Source organism: Neolamprologus multifasciatus, chromosome 7 (genome assembly GCF_963576455.1).
Source record: "Neolamprologus multifasciatus chromosome 7, fNeoMul1.2, whole genome shotgun sequence".
In the NCBI taxonomy this organism is placed as follows: Eukaryota; Metazoa; Chordata; class Actinopteri; order Cichliformes; family Cichlidae; genus Neolamprologus; species Neolamprologus multifasciatus.
In genome coordinates, this window is record NC_140445.1 from 17,632,200 (window position 1) to 17,649,627 (window position 17,428).

At 42.2% G+C, this 17,428-nt stretch overlaps 1 protein-coding gene across 2 annotated transcripts in view; it reads left to right on the forward strand.

Moving 5' to 3' along the window:
* Positions 1-15,997, forward strand: part of LOC146514046 (carboxyl-terminal PDZ ligand of neuronal nitric oxide synthase protein) — a 51,802-nt gene extending 35,805 nt beyond the window's left edge. The window contains exons 9-11 of one of the 2 annotated variants that reach the window (XM_085166476.1): positions 614-818; positions 1,593-1,923; positions 12,873-15,994. In XM_085166476.1, coding sequence (XP_085022602.1) covers positions 614-818; positions 1,593-1,923; positions 12,873-13,437 — 1,101 coding nt within the window. In that variant the 3' untranslated portion in view covers positions 13,438-15,994. Of the gene's footprint in view, positions 1-613; positions 819-1,592; positions 1,924-12,872 lie in introns of both variants that reach the window. The other variant, XM_085166477.1, reaches the window with a different exon arrangement.
* The last annotated feature ends 1,431 nt before the right edge of the window (positions 15,998-17,428 follow it).

Genomic DNA, 17,428 nt, shown 5'->3' on the forward strand with positions numbered 1-17,428 from the left:
GGTTGATCCTGGCTCATGCTGGGAATTTGCCTAATGGCAAAAATGACTAAACTTCCTTTGGCCTATTTAGAAACGTCAGTGCAACAATTTTTGTTGCGATTTCAGATGTAAAATTCTTCATACATGGATAATGCACAAAAGTAAGGTAGACTTTTCTCTGCTTCATGCCAGAGCACACTCCGAATTTGCATAATGAGAAAACAGCCACAGTTTATTACCTGCTTCTCTGTGTTTCTCATATTAATGTTGTCCCACTAGAGGGCAGAACTGACACAGTAATGGAAGGACAGTTATTGCAGCTTAATATCTCACTGCCTGGGCTGAAATATAGACACACAAATGATGATAACAAAACATCTGAATGCAGTAAGTCTTCTGCACCAACCACTTAGTCAGTCTTAGACCCAAACAACCAGAATGTCAGCACTTCCCATTGCAGTCTAGTTATTATAAATATAGAAAGTAACGTAAATCTAAATTTGTCTCCGTAAAATTCTGGAGCTTATGCCGTGTGCGATGTATAAGAACACTGTTTATGTTTCCATTTTGCACGCTCAGGTCAGAAATGTTCCCACTCAAACAAAACACACCTCGGCCTTTGTTCTCTCTCCAGGTACAGCTGCTGAAAGATCAGATGGCAGCAGAGACCGCCGCTCGTATCGAGGCTCAGGCCCGCGTCCACCAGCTGCTGCTGCAGAACAGGGATTTGCTGCAACACCTGACCCTGCTCGTGCAGCAGCTGAAAGAGCTGGAGGCCCGCGCCCTGAAAGCAACACACCCAGGGCAGCCGCAACAGGAGCTGCAAGCTAATGGACACGGTAGGCGACTGGAGGGGTGACTGCTGAGAACAGCATGTTGCCTTTTGAGTAATTTGTTGTCAGGTCAGGTTGTCTATGTGCTGCGGTCTTGATTGCTCACTCCTTTTTTTTTTCGGCCTGTGGATGAAAGTCACAACACAAGCCACGCTCACTCACCGATTTCCCGCGCCTGCCAGCATTGTCATCTGTGCTTGTGGTGACGGAAGATGAAATCTCAGCATAAACTGTCGAGCGATTCAGCCTGGAGAAATTTAACCAAACTGAAAAGGAGTCTGTGTCTGCCAGCCCGACAGATGACATTTTACGTTGAAAGGACTACTGCGCTTTTATACAGGCTTGAAAATTAAAATCGAGAACCATGCATCAACCCCATACTGTGTTATCCCCCCCCACCCCCCCACCCCCCACGCATTCCCGTGTAACGCACAATGGCATAAATCATACTGTGCGCAGTGGATTAAAAACACTTCCCCTCAGCAATATCTTACTTCTCAGTGAGAAGGTGATGAAAACAGCCTTTATTCTTTGTTCTTTTTCAGCTAAAAGAATGGGTAAACTAACTAGAGGCAGAGCTGTCAGTCTCTATACTAGTTGTGTTGGCTGAGAGAAAATCGTGCTGACCTCAGGTGTGGCTGGCCTGAGATCAGATCTTTTTCTATAATGAGAGTTAGAAATCTTAACAAACTATTCTAAAAAGTCTGCATGCTGGTTACAGGTGACTCGTGTCATTATACCTCTTGTTGATTTGTCTCCCATTTTTTCTGTTTTTCTCAGATGGCCAGCAGTCATCAGGTGGCTTAGTTTCAGCATCAGCAAAGTCCCTGTCCTTAAATCTGAAGAATCACTACAGTCAGACCCTGGACCACCTCATCACCTCCACGCCCTCACGGCTGTTCGAAACCTCGCCCCTGTCGCCCACCCAGGTGGGCTGTGCTGAGTCCTACCTCAACCTGCTTAACATGGAGAGCGACGTCAAACCACCAGCCTCAGCCAACAATGACCTCGACCCCTTCATCAGAGCAAATGGCGCTGTGGAAGACAAGGAGATCTCCGGCAATGAGATTGTCCCGTTCACATCCCGAAACTCTGCCAGCATGGATGAAAAGTAAGACTGCTGTCTTCTTGTTTATTGTAAAGAAAAAGATAATATTGGGTGTCTGGAGTGAAGCAATTACATATATATTAAAGGAAATTTCTGTTTTGCTGTAACGCTATTACAAACAACAAATTGGCTTATCCCAGCATTGGGAAATTGTTCATATCACTTCCTCAAATACATAAGAGTGAGAATTCTTTTATACAAGAATTCAGAGAGTGGAGGACATCACATGCAGTTGCCTGAGGGGGGAATTTGGTATATGAAAATTCCTTGGCTATCTAGGCTAGGCAAAGCCCTGCCACTAACAGTTCAGAGTCTGTGCCTTCACAGCAGTGTGATCAACATAGCACTGTTTGTTGGTAATGACAGCAGCGATGTATCCACCAGATAGTGGTGGGGCGTGGAGATTTTGCTCATCCATCTCACATGATGACAGAAGAGAAATACGGCTTGTATAGTCAATCAGTCGTTTTACATATCAGGAGATAAGAACAAAAATTATGTGGCTCTTAAAATAAAGTAAAATTCAACCTCAGATGAACAACTACAGATGCCATATTGCACTGTGTAGTTATTTAATTAGTAAAAGCTCAAATGCACATGCTGTGCATAAAAATTTATCTACACCTTCATTGCTTCTAAAGGAGTTAAGAGGGTAATTAGCAGCCAGGTGCTGCTAATCAAATGCATTTGATTTATTCATCATCAGCAAGTGTGAGCACCTCTCTAAAAGCAAACGTTTTGGCAGTTTTGCCGGTCTCGAGCATTCAAGTGTGCGTGTTAACGAAATGGCGAGGAGGAAGGACATTAGCTCTGATCTCAAAGAGGCAATTGTTGCTGTCATCAATCTGGGAAGGGTTATAAAGCCATTTCCACACAAGCTGTCCATCATCCTACAGTGAGAACAAGAAGAGTGGAAAATGTTCAACACACTTGCCAGTCTTCCCAGCAAATTCACCCCAAGGTCAGACTGTGCAATTCTCAGAGAAACTACAAAAAAACCCAAGAGCTACATCTCAGACTCTACAGGCCTCAGTTGGCATGTTAAATGTTAAAGTTCATGATTGTACGATTAGAAAAACGCTGGAAAAGTATGACTTGTTTGGAAGGGTTGGCAAGAGAAAGCCTCTTCTCTCTAAAAAGAATGCGTAAGCATGGCTTAGGTTTGCAAAGTTGCACCTAAACAAATCTTGAGAATTCTGCAAAAATCTCCTTTGGACAGGTGGAGGGGTGTTTGGTTTAATGCACAGTGGCACATTTGGTGAAAAACAAACCAAATTGGAACTCATTCCAACTGTCAAGCACGGTGGAAGAGTGGTGAGGATTTAAGCTTAGTGTGCAGCCACAGGACCTAGTCACCTTGCAGTCACCATTAACTCTGTATACCAGTATTCTAGAGTTAAATGTGAAGGATGTGGAGTATTATAACAAACTGAAAAGTAATAACAAGCAGAACTTTGTTTCAAAGAAGTTGATTGGATTGGTAACCTTTAACGACGCTAGCCAGCGGGTTTTGCTAACTTTGGACTGAACAGCATTAGCTGTTTCTCCTGTTAAGTTAAACTAAGGAGTATAGATTAACATTTAGCACACATATCCTCGTCTAACTTGCTGAACATTTCCCCCAAATGTTAAGCTCCTTTAATGGCCATGCATGCTGCTTATGTCAGTTTGTGTTTTGGGTAACCAGGCTACGCAGCGACATACACATCCGCTAGCTTTCAGTGTTATTAGCGGGGAACAGCTCGACTCAGCAGAAAACGCCTCCAGCTAATCAAAGTGTGACTGCAGTCAGGGGATTACAGAACACGGGGGAGAGAAGGTTTCGGGTTAGACAAACAAAGAGGGGATTGGAGTTGCTCGTGAGAGGCAATGAGATTTAAGAGAAACACACAAAACTCCATCAGCTCTAAACTCTGGCCTCGTGTTTCTGTTTCATGAAACAAACTCATGTTGAGAAGCCATTAAACCACACATCGAGAGAATAAGGACAGTAAATGTGATCGTTTTCTTGCAATAATTCATTATTAATGTGTTTTGCTTTTCAGGCTTCCTCGAGGCTCTATTTCTCACTTGCACATTTTATTTTGTGAATTGCTTTTACTACCTTACCTTTGACTCACCATCTAAATTCTCTGGCATGCCGCCCAGTGACACACGTGCACACACACACACACACACACGCCTTGAAACATATATAGAACTACTGTGTATAATCACTTTTTAATTAGGTTTAAATGCTCTTAAAACCCCTCCTATTCTAAACTTTTACTACAAAAGATCAAGGAGAGTTCTCAGTCAGGATAAACTCTTTTAGTAATTTCCTTTTTATCCAGTTTCCTTTTCCTTTCATTCACACACTTCAATTGGCTCTACAGAGCATCTTTAAGATGATTTCAAAACAGTGAAGGAGGAAAATGGGAAGTTGACCTGGCAGATTGCTTGTGCTTATCCAGACTCATAGCTTGTGGTTTCGTCCCAGCCAGTCCCCACTCACATCCATTCACAACCTGAAACTCTACCCTGCTACCATCTTTTTTTTTTTGCATAAGCAAAAGAAAAAACAAAGGTTAACCTCAGACGTCTTCCAAAGAGAAGCATCCTGTTACTGTACATTTCCATCTGAATATTGAATTCTTCTGGGAGTGTGCGGCTCGCATGCAAGGCCCTCTCGCTCCCGCTGTTTCACTGCCCCACCACATTTTCTATTTTAAAAGACGAAGTAGCTCAGGAACTTACCACCAAAGTGACTTTTCTCTGGCTGCCACCCTCCTCCTCATCCTCCTCCTGTATTGGCTTGTGTTAGCATCCTCTCCTGAGTGACATCATCTTTATGTACAAAGCAATCTTGAAATTTGATGCCCGGCTCTTACACAAACGACATACAAAAGGGATGAAAGTCAGGGTTACTGCTGAGCAGAAGAAGAAGAAATACACAACAAACAGTTTTGACCTTTTTTGCTGTTTAGATTAGGTGATGTGATGAAGCTTATGTAGCCCAGCCAGATCTTGTAAATTTGCTACAGCATAGGAAAAATAGAGGGGAGGTGTGGGCGGCAGTGGAAAAATGGAAACTTCATCTCCTTTGTGTTATTGTGTCCCCCCCCCCCCCACCCGTTTGCCAAACTCCTTTGCATTACCTTTGACGCAGTGAGACTCCTCCTGTGTCTGCCCTCCCCCACCCGCTGCATAGCAAATTTTATTGCTTCCATTTGCTTTTGTTTTCTGGATTTCCCCAGCGGATCAATGTTTACAGCCTGAGTGGCCCAATTTTATGTTCTGCGAATGACTAGACAGGTCCTCCAGTGCCATCTTCTCCCTCCCATCTCTTCTTTACCCCCCTCCCGCCCTCCCTTGCTCCCATATATAGCGTTCGGTGTATAGCCAGCCGTGTAGTGAGTCAACCTTTACACAACACGAGTGGGATCAAAACAGGATGTTATAGTAGGCTTAAAATACACTTTGTTGCCACAACTTTGAGCTGAGTAAGAGGATGACTAAAGTGAGCGGAGACTCCTGAGTGCACGGACGTTTGTACAAAATGTTGAGTCAATCCATACGTTAGTGAGATATCTCTACCTGGACCAAAGTGGTAGACAGACCAAAGATTGACATCCCTTGAGCCACAATGCTGCTAAAAGCTGCAGCCTGCCCACACAGAGCTCACACAGAAACATATAGTAGCCAGCTTATATTCACAAGTGAGTCATACTTTCCCGTGGCATACACTGCACTGTATACACTGCATTCTCTTCCACTCTCTCCGACAGGACTGCATGTTGCATAATCACATTTCCTGACCTATCTCATGATATCCCTTTCTCCTCCATCTTTTCTTCATTTTGCTGCTTCATTACATCATGGTCTCTGTTTCCGAGCTGCACTATCAGACCTCGCCGGCTGATAATTTGATTTCACGAATGTGATGGGAGCGTACTGGATAATGGTTTTAGGCATTTGGGCAGAACCCATACTGTCCACTGAATTTACATGCTGTTTTTCATAAACAGTTACTGTAATGTTTTTTGACAGTTTTTCAGCAAGATTCATTCGTGCCTTCAGACTCAGATTGGGCTGAATGTGATGTCTGCAAAGCTGGAAAGTTTGTAAGAATGAGCTTTGACAGGCACTCTAATTGGCAAGTTTCTGCTTTTCAGAAAAATTAGTGGAATTTTGAAGTTTTGCACACTTTCACGTTCGTCCACCTACAAACTTAAACGTCCCACACGGACATCTCACCAACACCCTCGACTGGGGTTAAGTGTTAGTTTCTGTAGAAAAACAAGATGCTTTTACAAAGGCCCAGCGTCCCCTTTGAGTTTACACGTCCTACTTCTTTTCTTCTTTCTCTTCGTGATTGACTGCTTTGTTCCTTTTTATTTAATGGTTAAAAAAATTTGTCATATGTACTTAGGTTGTAAATAAATGTTTTAAAAAGCCTTTGCTCCTCTCTCCGCTCTGTTTGTTTATTTTCATGTGAGATTTATTAGTTCAAGAACAGACAGTGAAAAGGCTGTCACATATCTTTGGTAGTAAAATAATTCAGGGAAAAGGCACTGGTACTCCATCTACTAACCATGTCTCAAGTAATAGACTTGTCTGTGGAAAGTTTTTTATTAAGAAGATATTTTGTTTTTGTGATATTTTTGAGTTATGGAAGGAAAATTAATCACTACTTTGCAGATTTATCATGTGCTACCAAGTAGCAATGCACCAATCCAATCTAATAGAGTCCAGTCGTGAGCTCAGTTCAGTCCTGACTCGAAAAACTGGATTGGATTGGATGTCAGAGCTGGCACATTTCAGTTCAAACCATGCATCATTAGCTGCTAGCAGGATCGCTAACGTAGCATGTAGAAAGCTAGCAGCAAAGCGACAGCAGCTTGGAGATATTTTACTGTAACTACACCAGCAGCTTTTGTTTTCTCTGCAAGTTTTTAATTTAACCACAAATTATTTTCAAGCGAGGTAATGTAGGTGCATATGCTATGAATGACATTATTTATGCATGCCTAAAGTAGTTGACTTGCATTGCTGTTCTAAGGCAATTGATAGGCCTCAAGGTTTTGTGTTCTGTCCAGTTTTTACAGATTACTGCATGTTTTCATGTATTGTAACTTTGTAACTTACAGTGCCAGAATAATCATCACAGTGAATGACTGTAATCCTTTCAGTTTTAAGTAAATTCCAAATTCCAAAAATGTTAGAATTGCTGTGAAAATGTAAATAAACGAACAAAATTCTGTAAAATGGTATTAGCGCTTTTTGAATTTGACAAAAGCCAAAAAGGCTGGAAAAGTAAGTAGCACTGCAAAGAAACAGCTGTTGGGGGGAATAACTAGGTTAACAGGTCAGTAACATGGTTTTTACAGACAGTGGTTTCACTGGTCTGCAAAAACCTGGTGCTACAAATTGTGGAAAAGTTCAGAATAATGTAAAATTGTGAAGGATTTGAGAAAAGCATCATCAGTAGTACATAACATTGTCAAAACACTAAGAAAATCTGGAGAAATCTCTGTGCGTAAGAAAGAAGAATAAAAATCAATACTAGATTTCCATATCTTCTGGCCTTCAGGAAGCAAGGCATTAAAAACAGGCGTGATTCTGTCTTTTAAGTCACTGCGTGGGCTCAAGAACACTTCCAAAAGTATTTGTCTGTAAACACAGTTCATTTTGCCATCCACAAATAGAGGTTAAAGCTCTAACATTCAACAAAGTGCCCATATGTGAACACGGCCCAGAAATTCTGCTGTCTTCTCTGAACCAACGCTCATTTCAAATAGACTAAATTAAAGTGTAAAATTGTTCTGCGGTTGGACAAACTGAAATTATTTTTGGAAAACATAGACACTGCATTCTCTGGAGTAAAGAATAGAAACTGCATCTCTGATTGGATTGTATCAAAAGCATCATGAGTGCTGAAACAGGTTTTGCAAGGAAGGCATTTCATATTTTAGATAGACAATCCTAAACTGCTTACTGCAGTAAGTAAACAGCACAGCTTTGTAGTTGAAAAGTCCAGGTGCTGCCCTGCCTGCTGTCCAGACTTTTTACTAATTTAAAACATTTGGTCCATTATGAAATAAAAATGATGACAAAGAAGACCCAGGACTGTTGAGCAGTTAGATTCATATATCACAAAAGAATGGGACAACATCCCTCTCCCAAAAGTCCAGCACCTGGTCTCTTCAGTTCCCAGATGTTTATAGACTATTGTTAAACAATGGTGAACATGGCCCCTTCCCAACTTCACAGCTTTTTTTTTTAAAGATGTGTTGCTACTATCAACGTCAGAATGACCCTATTTTTTGTTTAAATTGGTACATTTTCTCATTTTAAACATTGGTTATGTTTTCCACATTATATTGCAAGTAAAATATTGGTTTGTGAGATTTGCAGAGCTTTCCTTTGTGTATTTATTTACATTTTACACAGCACTCCAAGTTTTTTGGAATTGAGGTCATGCAGTACCAATGCTACCTTTGGATTTCAGGTCAGCTAAAGGTGACTTTTGTAAAATGCGTATTTTCCACAAAGCATTTTGAATGTGCTATCTCTCTGATTTTCACCTCTTGCTGGCATTTGCAGCTGTATTCAGCGCCACGCACCAAGTCAGACTGATGGAAAAACCTTTGCTCTAGTCAGGGAAGTGCATGTTTCCACCTTATGTAACACCGAAGTTATTATTGAATTGTTGAAGTTGAGTTTAGAATGGGGGAAAATACTTCCACACCCAGCTGCTCAACCAAATATCTGTCTGCTACTGTGTGGTATTAGATATTACCACGGAGGGTACCAATGATGGAAATGTTCAAATCCAAAACCTTTTAGCTGTTATTCCTTCCACATGCATAGCTCCCCGACTCTGTCGTCTAATTGTGGCCTCTCTTTGGTACAGGTGTGAGGACCCGCTCCTGCTCATCCTCTTCTTCCTCTAACCATCCCTCATTTCCTAATGAGATATCATCAGCCACTGCCTTAAACCCCCCCAGCTCATGCCTTTCATCGCCCTGTCCCCATCCCCATCCCTCTTATCGTTTACTGCACCAACCTGCTTCTCCCTGGGAGCCCGGGGAGCTCTCTGCCACTGCCTAAGCCCCCTTCCTCTCTTCCTCTTCCTCCTCTTCTCTGCCCCTTCTCCTCCCTCTATGTGAGTATTACTCATGGTAACCAGCATGTGGAGCATGTGTCTGTGGCACAAGCATGAGGCTGTGCATGCAGTGGATGAACAGTGTGGGTGTTCGCTGGCTCGTGCGTAGGTCTCACCAGTGATTTCTCTGCTAATGACTGCGTAACCTCTATTTACATTCAAATGTGCTTCTGCAAATTTAGAAGCCGCATTAGCATCGAGGTAATCAATGAGTCACAAATGTTTTATGCACAGCACTTTTGTCTCTGTTTTCCACCTTTTGTTGGATTGTTTTGTCTCTCCCGGTTTTGCCAGAAGAGAGGAAACGTTCTTGTCAAGACGTGGTATTATTTTATCTGTGGAGGTTTGGCCTGAGCTGTAAAACTGTCAGAGCAGGGCTGGAGGAGCGGCACATCTTTATGTACCTGTCTTAGACTCGATCTGTTAGAGTCGGCTCTGTGAGGTATTTTAGAGTGTGAGTGTGTGTTTTTGTCACATGCATGTTTTGATTTACCGAGAGAATCTGAGAAGACCATCCACCGCCATAAAGCACCAGAGGTCTCACGTACTGTTCTGCTGCATGTGTGACAAGCAGCTATTAAAGAAACCATCAGAAATCTTGTAATTAATAAAGTTCAGTCAGGACCACTACAGTCAAAACAGAACTGTATTTACATCAGAGTTAATTTACATTAATCAGCATTTATGAAACGTGGAAAGGCCAACGGGGATCATTCCTCCCATAGCAGCAGCAAGACCTGCAGCACAGATCCGAGTGGCAGTCACTGACCAATATGACATTTATTAAGTCACACACAGCACTAACGGAGGAGCTGGGGTGGAATCCAAAGCAGCTGGCAGATGCACAACAACGAAACTAGCTTTAATATCACACCCTATATGAGATTCCAGTTGGATGCGTAGAAGATTGCTGAGGAGTCATTTGCTGCTGGTTAGCTTGAGATCAGCCGGGAATTGTGACTGTGCTTGTCTTTGTGCCCTGCCTCAATTTAGAAGTAGTGGAAGTAGTAGTTTTCCAGCTGCATTGTGAAAAAAAAGATAAATCCACAGTGAAATCAACTGAATCTAATTGCTGATCAAATGATACGCCAGAAGTAAGCACTCATATTCTCTTTTGAACTGTGTTTGTACTGTCATTGCAGGTACTCTCATAATAATCACTTTACTTTGTACAACTTTATAGGATAATGAGCACTGGACAACTTGATCACTGTGGGCTACTGTGGGCCATTTCACAGTCAAAAGTCTGACCCCAGTCCTTAGCTCATCTTGTATTCTGTACACCTAACGGGACTAACTGAGCATTGGATTTTTAAAGTTCAGTGACCTATTTTCAGTATTTTCTTGTCAAAGTATCTACTGTTTAATCACTAATACTCTGCAGCTCTACATAATATGGAATGAAAGCTTTTATGTTACATAATAATAAAATTTAAATTACCTCTTCAGACTCAAGATGTGAAGGATAATACATGTTTTATACAACAACAACAGATGGTTATGAGCTAACGTCATGCCAGCTAATGTTAGGCTCATTTATGTTACAAATCACGCTTTCGCTCTGATAAACAACTTGATTACATTCTCATAATGTATGAGAGCTTATTTGCTAAATGTCGAAGTTTCACTCACAGCAGAAAGGGTTAGCAGACTGACACTCACTACAAATAAATGGTGGCCACCATAGCTAGGATTGTGCACTTGAATTGGGAAGGGTAAAGAAATCTACTGACATCTAGTGGTGAGATTTTACACACTGTAACTTTAAAATACAGACATGGTGTTGGCAGCGTATTTATTTAAAATGTTAATATTACAAGTTGTAATGTTATATACATTAACATTAGCTTAAGCATTTATTGAAGCAATAATTTACTTTAATTTAGCCAATCAGCACTATAGCTGACTTAACTTTGGATGCTGTTGAATGTCAATTGTTTTAAGTGGTTCGCTAAAGTATTGGAACTATTTCCTCGTCCCTTGCAATGACATGACAGCATTTTTACATTTTGCCTTTGGCGAATTGGTTGGTCATCTACCTCGAATACTAAGTACTTCCATACCAGCCTTCTTATTAATGAGCGTGGCAAAGCCATTACAGCAGCTGTACTAGTCACAATCTTCCAAGTGTAGTTTATCCTGTGCTTGTGTGTGTTCGTGTTTTATTTCTTTAGCAAGTGAGGATAAACTAAAACACTTCCTGGCATATTTCATCTCGTTCAGTTCCAGAAGATTCACAGCTTCAGTGCAAAGGCCTGCTACAGTACTTAAGGCAAAAACACAAAAGTACTGTCACATTTTCAGAATTTTGGTATTGAAAGATATCAGCAGTATCGGTTCTGTTGACAACCCTAATCCCAGTTGTATGTCCTGGTCTTCCAGAGTAGTGCTAAATTAAAATAGTGACAGAAAGTAGAGGAAAAGAAAATAGCCTGATGCTCAATCCAGCTGGAATCCAAGCCACAACTTGGCAGCACTTTAAAAATAACACCATTTAAACCTGCTGCAGAGTCAAACCGTTAACTGAGCAGATTGTGCGTGAACAGTGAACCTACCAGCCCAAAAAGAAGCTAAATATGAGTAAGAATCAAGTGGATTAATTTGCCTTTAGGGCTTACTATGTGTGCTACTTTGAGTATAAACATGAATGTCTCCACCAAAACTTTCTTAACATCATTTCATGAAAAACCACAAATGTTAACCTGCTAACCTCATTAAAACTCAGCCTGTGGCCACCGTTGATGCAGGTGCCACATTTTGCGTCGGTCCATAAAAACAGTTTCCAATACATTTAACTGAAAATAAAAAAGTTACCACATGCTGTCCTTTGAGGAAAAGTCGAGGGATCCTAAAGCAGTCGGCTCCATTCTCAGGGAACCACAACCTTTGAATGCCGGCCCTTTCATTGCTACATTTTTCTTCATCTGCATTGCAATCCCCACAGCTACACTGGCTAACTAATGATACCCCCCTGTGCCTTTGGAGTCAGTGGAGTTCAGGTTGACTTTTACCTTCCTGTGCTACGTTGTGCTGCTCCGTTTGTTAGTGTAGGAAATGGCGGATAATTATCTCAGGAGATGTTTTCCCCATCATTACTGTAGCTGTCATCATCATCCTCGTGTGGAGACAGTAAATACATCATTAGGTCACATAAGTTCATTACTCAGCCCAGGATTCAACCACGGACCAGATTTCTCGGGGGAACGAAGTTAGCAGCCACAGTTATAATGTAAATGGGAGGAGTCGGGGAGGAAGTGAGGCTTGTTATCGGGTGTTTGTCAGGAATCATTTTCCAAGAGAATGCCTATAATTGAGTGTGGTTGTGAGCACTGGTGCTTGTCATGATGTTATGGTGGTGAAATCAGAGTGAGCAATGTAGCTATTTCTGGTTTGCGTGTTGGGGGAAAGCCTGCAGCTTTTTCCTTGGTTCTTTACGCTTACCCTCCCGCAGTCTTTGGCTCTTTTTCTTCGCCCATCCCTCCGTTTCCCCAGCAGAGAAGCTGTGGGACGTAGATAAGTTCCTAGACAGCCGGAACAACAGGGAGCCAGAGACAGAGTCACTGTGTCGTGTATTAGCAGCTTACACCACAGTGCACTCAGGTTAATGGAGTATAATGTGACTGATGGAGCAAAACTGGCTCGAGGTGCATTCTTCTACTAATAAAGTAGAAAATGATGCTGAATATAAATAAGCAAAAAAAAAAAAAAACAACAGAAAATGTGCTCATGAATCTACTGTGAATTTCTCAACATGTTAGCCGGTTGAAGGCTTCACTAACCAGTGCCTCTGTTTTCTCACTGACAGGTGCAGGCAGATAATCCCCAAACTCGACCCTCCTCCACCTTCCGTGAACCGCAAGAGAGCTAGCAGGACATTGTCTCCAGGGTCAGAGGTCGCAGCTGCGCCTACGCCCGCAGAGGTCACCTCTAACGACGCAGCCCCCAGCCGCAGCAGCAGCATCTCGTTCCCTGACATCACCCCCAGCTCGCTGTCATCCGGTGACTTCCACTCCCTGAGCAACGGCGAGAGCAGCTCCTGCTCCACCAGCGAGGACTCGGGCGTGCGCTCCGAAACCAAGTCCCTGCTGTCGCCCCTGCGTGACGACGACGACCTGTTCGGGGACCGTGGGACATTTTTAACAGCCTCCAGCGACTGTAACAGTCCCGTGGAGGAGAGGGGGGAAACTGTTCTCTCAGCCGCTGAGTCGTATCCCACTGAAGCCCCCACCCTCACTTCACAGTCGGACACTTGTGGCCACCCGCTGCCCTTCTCCTCCCCGATGAATGATACCTGCCTTCACATCAGCTTTTCTGAGGATGAGCTGCTGGAGAGCAGCCAAGAAGACCCTAACGCCCCTCAGCGGAGCTAGGAGCTATTGATCTCCTGGAAAACTTCCATCATCTTCTGCAATCAGCTTTTAATCTAATATTTACTATCAGACCCTCCTATGTTTGCACTGGGCTCTATTTCAGGGCCTTTAATCATTCCACCCACTTGTGACACAGTACAGGCACACAGTAGCTGATACCAGTTCCTGGAAAGTACTCTATTGTACAGATGATTAGCCTGTGGACAGATTTAGTATTTTTGTAATAAAATAATGAGCTAATTTACTTTTTAGTGACTAGAATGTTTAGCAGAATACATGTAGCACCTCTTGCACTGTCAAAGTCAATTTAGCGTAGAATTCAAAGCCAACGAGGGAACACGTTTTATTTTTGCTAGTAGTCGACGTTAAAGATTATTTTGTATGATGGTTCACTGTGGTACAAACTAAAGATACACGATGACCATGCAAATGCTTGTGATTTTGATGTTGGGAGAAGCCTCGATTTCTGCAGGAGCACCCGACGGGTAATGGTGGGCGGAAAGAAAAGAACAAGAAAGTCAGTAAAAATGGAAAATGATGTGTTAGGGTCTGCGCACAGCTGTGTAGTGCTGTGCATTATATTTTTGTACTCTCAGAGGTTAGTGGGTTTTAGAATGGTTTTTTTCTTACTTGCATTTCGTGGGCCTTAAAGCACTGCTGGGAAAATGAGTGGAATGTCTGCAGGTATTCTGTGTATTCAATTGATTTGTTTTGGATGCAATCCTTTAAAACCAAAGGGGATTTTTGAATTAAAAGCATTTTCTTTTTGAGAAACTCGACATGAAGCTAATGACCGTGAAAGTAATGGATTGCGCCCGTCTGAGTGGGGAGTCTGTTACAAGATACTGAATGGGAAGATAATTGGGGAATCAGAGAGGACCTTGGAGAAAGAAAGCTTGGCAGATGGATTTTCTCTTCTTTGCTTCTATCTTTGTCAAATCTTGAATACCCAACAAATCTGCTTTCGTTTTCAGGGTGAATTAACCTAAATGGTGGGAACATTGTTGGCATTCAATTGAGAGAAAAGGACCTCGAGTAGTTTAAAGTGAATCAAACTGCACTCTAATCCCAATAGTTTAGTTATAAAAGAAATAATTGTATGACGTTGAAATGAAAATGCCAAAATGTACCACCATAGATCAAACCAGATTGAAAAATTCAATAAACTGAGTTACTTTAAATGTCTGACATTTTATAAATGAAATCATAAAATGTTGAAGAAAATGCTAGAGATAATAATCGGAACAACGGACGATGAAAAGCAGTAGCTGTTTAACTTCACGTTTATAAGGTTTCTGTTGCCTTGTTAATGGTGTCGAATAAAGTGCCACCTTCTGCGAGTAGAAGTGAATATAAATGGAAATGAGGGGTAAAGCACACAAGGTCACATGGGGGGGAGTGTAAAGTTGCAGGTGTACAGGCAAAACACAGAAATCAGGCTTTTCCCAACATTATACGTGGCAGGGAGCTTAACAGCAATAACATGAGGATGAAGAATAATAATAAAGAGAAACAGCTGAAAAAAAACTTTGTTTCTGGCTATTTGTGGATCACCTGAAATGAACTAAAGTCTTAGACCCTTACTTCCTGTTAGCTTCTGCACATAGGACACCATTTACATTTACAATAATTGATTACACAGCAGTGGGGAGTAGACTTCATCACAGATGTTTTTCTGAAAGCGCTGTAACTAAGTGTAAGAATATAATCCACCCACTGTTATCATCTTCAATGCTCATAGAGCAGAGCAGCTATCTGAACGCTACCCCAACAGAGGTCGATTATCTTGTTAATAATTTTACCTCCTCACTACGTACGACTCTGGATACTGTAGCTCCTGTGAAAACTAAGGTCTCAAATGTACCTGACTCCGTGGTATAATTCTCAAACACGTAGCCTAAAGCAGATAACTCGTAAGCTGGAGAGGAAATGGCGTGTCACAAATTTAGAGGATCATCATTTAGCCTGGAGAAATAGTTTGTTGCTTTATAAGAAAGCCCTCCGCAAAGCCAGAACAGCTTACTACTCATCACTGATTGAAGAAAATAAGAACAACCCCAGGTTTCTCTTCAGCACTGTAGCCGGGCTGACAAAAAGCTCTTTTGAGCCAACCATCCCTTTAACGTTAACTAGTAATGACTTCATGAACTTCTTCACAAATAAAATTTTTATCTTTAGAAAACAAATTACCAATAATCATTCCACAGATGTAATATTATCTACAGCTACTTTTAGTACCATTGATGTTAAGTTACTCTTTTTCTCCAATTGATCTTTCTGAGTTAACTTCAATAATCACTTCCTCCAAACCATCAACGTGTCTTTTAGACCCCATTCCTACAAAACTGCCCCTCTCACACTGCAGGCCTACTTGTTGTTCCTAGAGTATTTAAGAGTAGAATGGGAGGGAGAGCCTTCAGTTTTCAGGCCCCTCTTCTGTGGAACCAGCTTCCAGTTTGGATTCGGGAGACCTTTCTCACTCACTATGTATTAATAGACTTCTCTGCATTGAATCATATCTGTTATTAACCTCTGTCTCTCTTCCACAGCATGTCTTTATCCTGTTTTCCTTCTCTCACCCCCCCCCCCCCCCCCAAGCCTGGTTCTGCCGGAGGTTTCTTCCTGTTAAAAGGGAGTTTTTCCTTCCCACTGTCACCAAAGTGCTTGCTCAAAGGTGGTCATATGATTGTTGGGTTTTTCTCTGTATCTACTGTACAATATAAAGCGCCTTGAGGTGACTTTTGTTGTGATTTGGCGCTATATAAATAAAATTGGATTTAATTGAATGGGGAGAAGAGTGCTATGGAAGGAGGGGGTTCAAAGAAAACTTGTGCTTACTGTACTGCTTACATTTCCTGTCGTTGCACATATTTGAACCTGCTGCTGATCTTTGTTCACACGCCTTTTCATTCAGTGTAATTTCCTGTAACCGCTGTACAGTCAATATCATTTGAACCACAGCCAGAGCTGAAGGCACTTTGAGAAGATTACACTGCAAATAGTAACGCAGCGGTGTAAGATATCAGCGCACAGGTGCGGCTCTGAGGAACTACTGTAGCTGCTCACGGCTGGATTCCAATTAAAGACTGTGCTATTGGTTTCGTCTCCTCGCTTTGAATGGAAAGCAGAACAGACAGATCGTCCGCTCTTCTGGCCTGTTTGGCTATGCATTCATTATATCTCATTACAGTCCCATTTGACATTAGGAATTCATGCCTCTCAAATTCTTTACCACACACTTAACATTTTCAAGGCTTGACGACACTTCCTGTCCCTTCCTCCAAGGCGTTGTGCTCCCAAGGTGTCCTTTTGAAGGTGAGCTTTTTCTTCTCTCTAGTCCACGAGCTTGCAAACTTCGCTTCTACAGTGTGCCCTGTCGCTTCAGGGTGCAAACATCTGACTGACAGGCTTATTAGCCTTCAGGGCCTCAGTGTAATGTAGCTGTAGCAAAGAAGGCAATGCTGTTATTTCCCTGTGCACCTCTCTGATCTACGGAGTGCAAACACCACCTCTGCTACAGTCTGGAGATAAGAAATTAGCTGTGTAGTGTCCCTGCGTGCCTTCATTCTCACCTTCAACATGGAATTCCCCTGCTGGATAATCAATAATGCAGGATGCTTGTGCAGCTTGTCCCTCCTCTCTCTCCTATTTCTCTCCAGAGAGGTGGTTTCCATCCTGTTCAGTAAGCCCATTCAATACAAGACTGCATCTGATCTGCGATCAATCTAACGTAGCCCTTAGAAGCTGGAAGGCAGCCTCATGCCAAAACCCCAGCTCCTCGGCTTTACATAGCCATTTAAAGTAGATGTCCCTCGTTCTTTATATGCCCATTAATGCTGCTGAAAAGTCATTAGTCTGTGTATGGACAGGAGCGAGCCGGTCAGTGATAAAAGCTTTGTGTGTGTGTGTGTGATGCTGGTGATCACAGGCACAGGGACCGACTCATTATGCAAAGCCTGCTGCTTTTAACAGCTGCCAGTAGAAACAAAGA